The following is a 673-nucleotide window of genomic DNA, read 5'->3' as shown; positions in this document are numbered from 1 at the left end:
GCGGCGAGCACCAGAAAGGGCGCAGACTTTCCGGCGAACTCGTGGAGGAACCCTCCGAAGGGCGGCGCCACTAGGCTTCCGAAGCTGATGAAGGCCAGCGCCAAGCCCAGGGCGCGGCTGCGCTCTGGCTCCTCCGGATACTTGTCTGCAATCATGGCAATGCCAGACGTATCCGCGAAAGCTGAGCCAAGACCCTGCAGGCTGCGTGCAGCGAAGAGCGTCGCGTAGTCCTCCGCGAAGGCAAACATCACCGTAGAGGCGAACAGTACGCCCAGGCCCAGAAGCAGTGGCAAGTCATAGCTCATGCGGTCGATGAAGGTCCCACTCAGGGGGTTCACCAGCAGCTGCAGGATGGCCTTGGAGGCAAACAGCACCCCGATCTTCACGTCCTCGTTGTCCCTGGGGTGTTGGGGCTTCACAATAGACTTGGCCGGCATAGCAGCCGTCGGGGGCTCTGAGGTGTTGACCGTGACGGCACTGGCATTGGTCGGAGTGGGCGGCGTTGGGCTGGGGGTCGGGGTGGGCTTCTCGCTGGCCGCGTGCACGTAGTAGGGCACGATGGGCACGATGACCATATATAACATGTTGTCCAGGAATAGCGCCACGCACACGATGACCAGCACCAAACGCCGCTGCCGCCGGGGATCTTGCAGTGCCGCGCCCACCGCCTCCG

General features: G+C 63.4%; 1 protein-coding gene across 1 annotated transcript in view; it reads right to left on the bottom strand.

Annotated features, from left to right (window-relative positions):
- The window catches only part of SLC18A3 (solute carrier family 18 (vesicular acetylcholine transporter), member 3), a 40,747-nt gene that overhangs the window by 1,609 nt on the left and 38,465 nt on the right, over positions 1–673 (bottom strand). Inside the window, exon 4 of the mRNA XM_010854514.1 lies at positions 3–668. Within this exon, the coding sequence (XP_010852816.1) occupies positions 3–668 (666 nt within the window). The remainder of the gene's footprint in view (positions 1–2; positions 669–673) is intronic.

The sequence above is a fragment of the Bison bison genome, unplaced genomic scaffold (genome assembly GCF_000754665.1).
Source record: "Bison bison bison isolate TAMUID 2011002044 unplaced genomic scaffold, Bison_UMD1.0 scf7180017864341, whole genome shotgun sequence".
Classification (NCBI taxonomy): domain Eukaryota; kingdom Metazoa; phylum Chordata; class Mammalia; order Artiodactyla; family Bovidae; genus Bison; species Bison bison.
The sequence above is the reverse complement of the archived record's forward strand: the minus strand, read 5'-3'. Positions and strand labels throughout refer to the sequence as shown.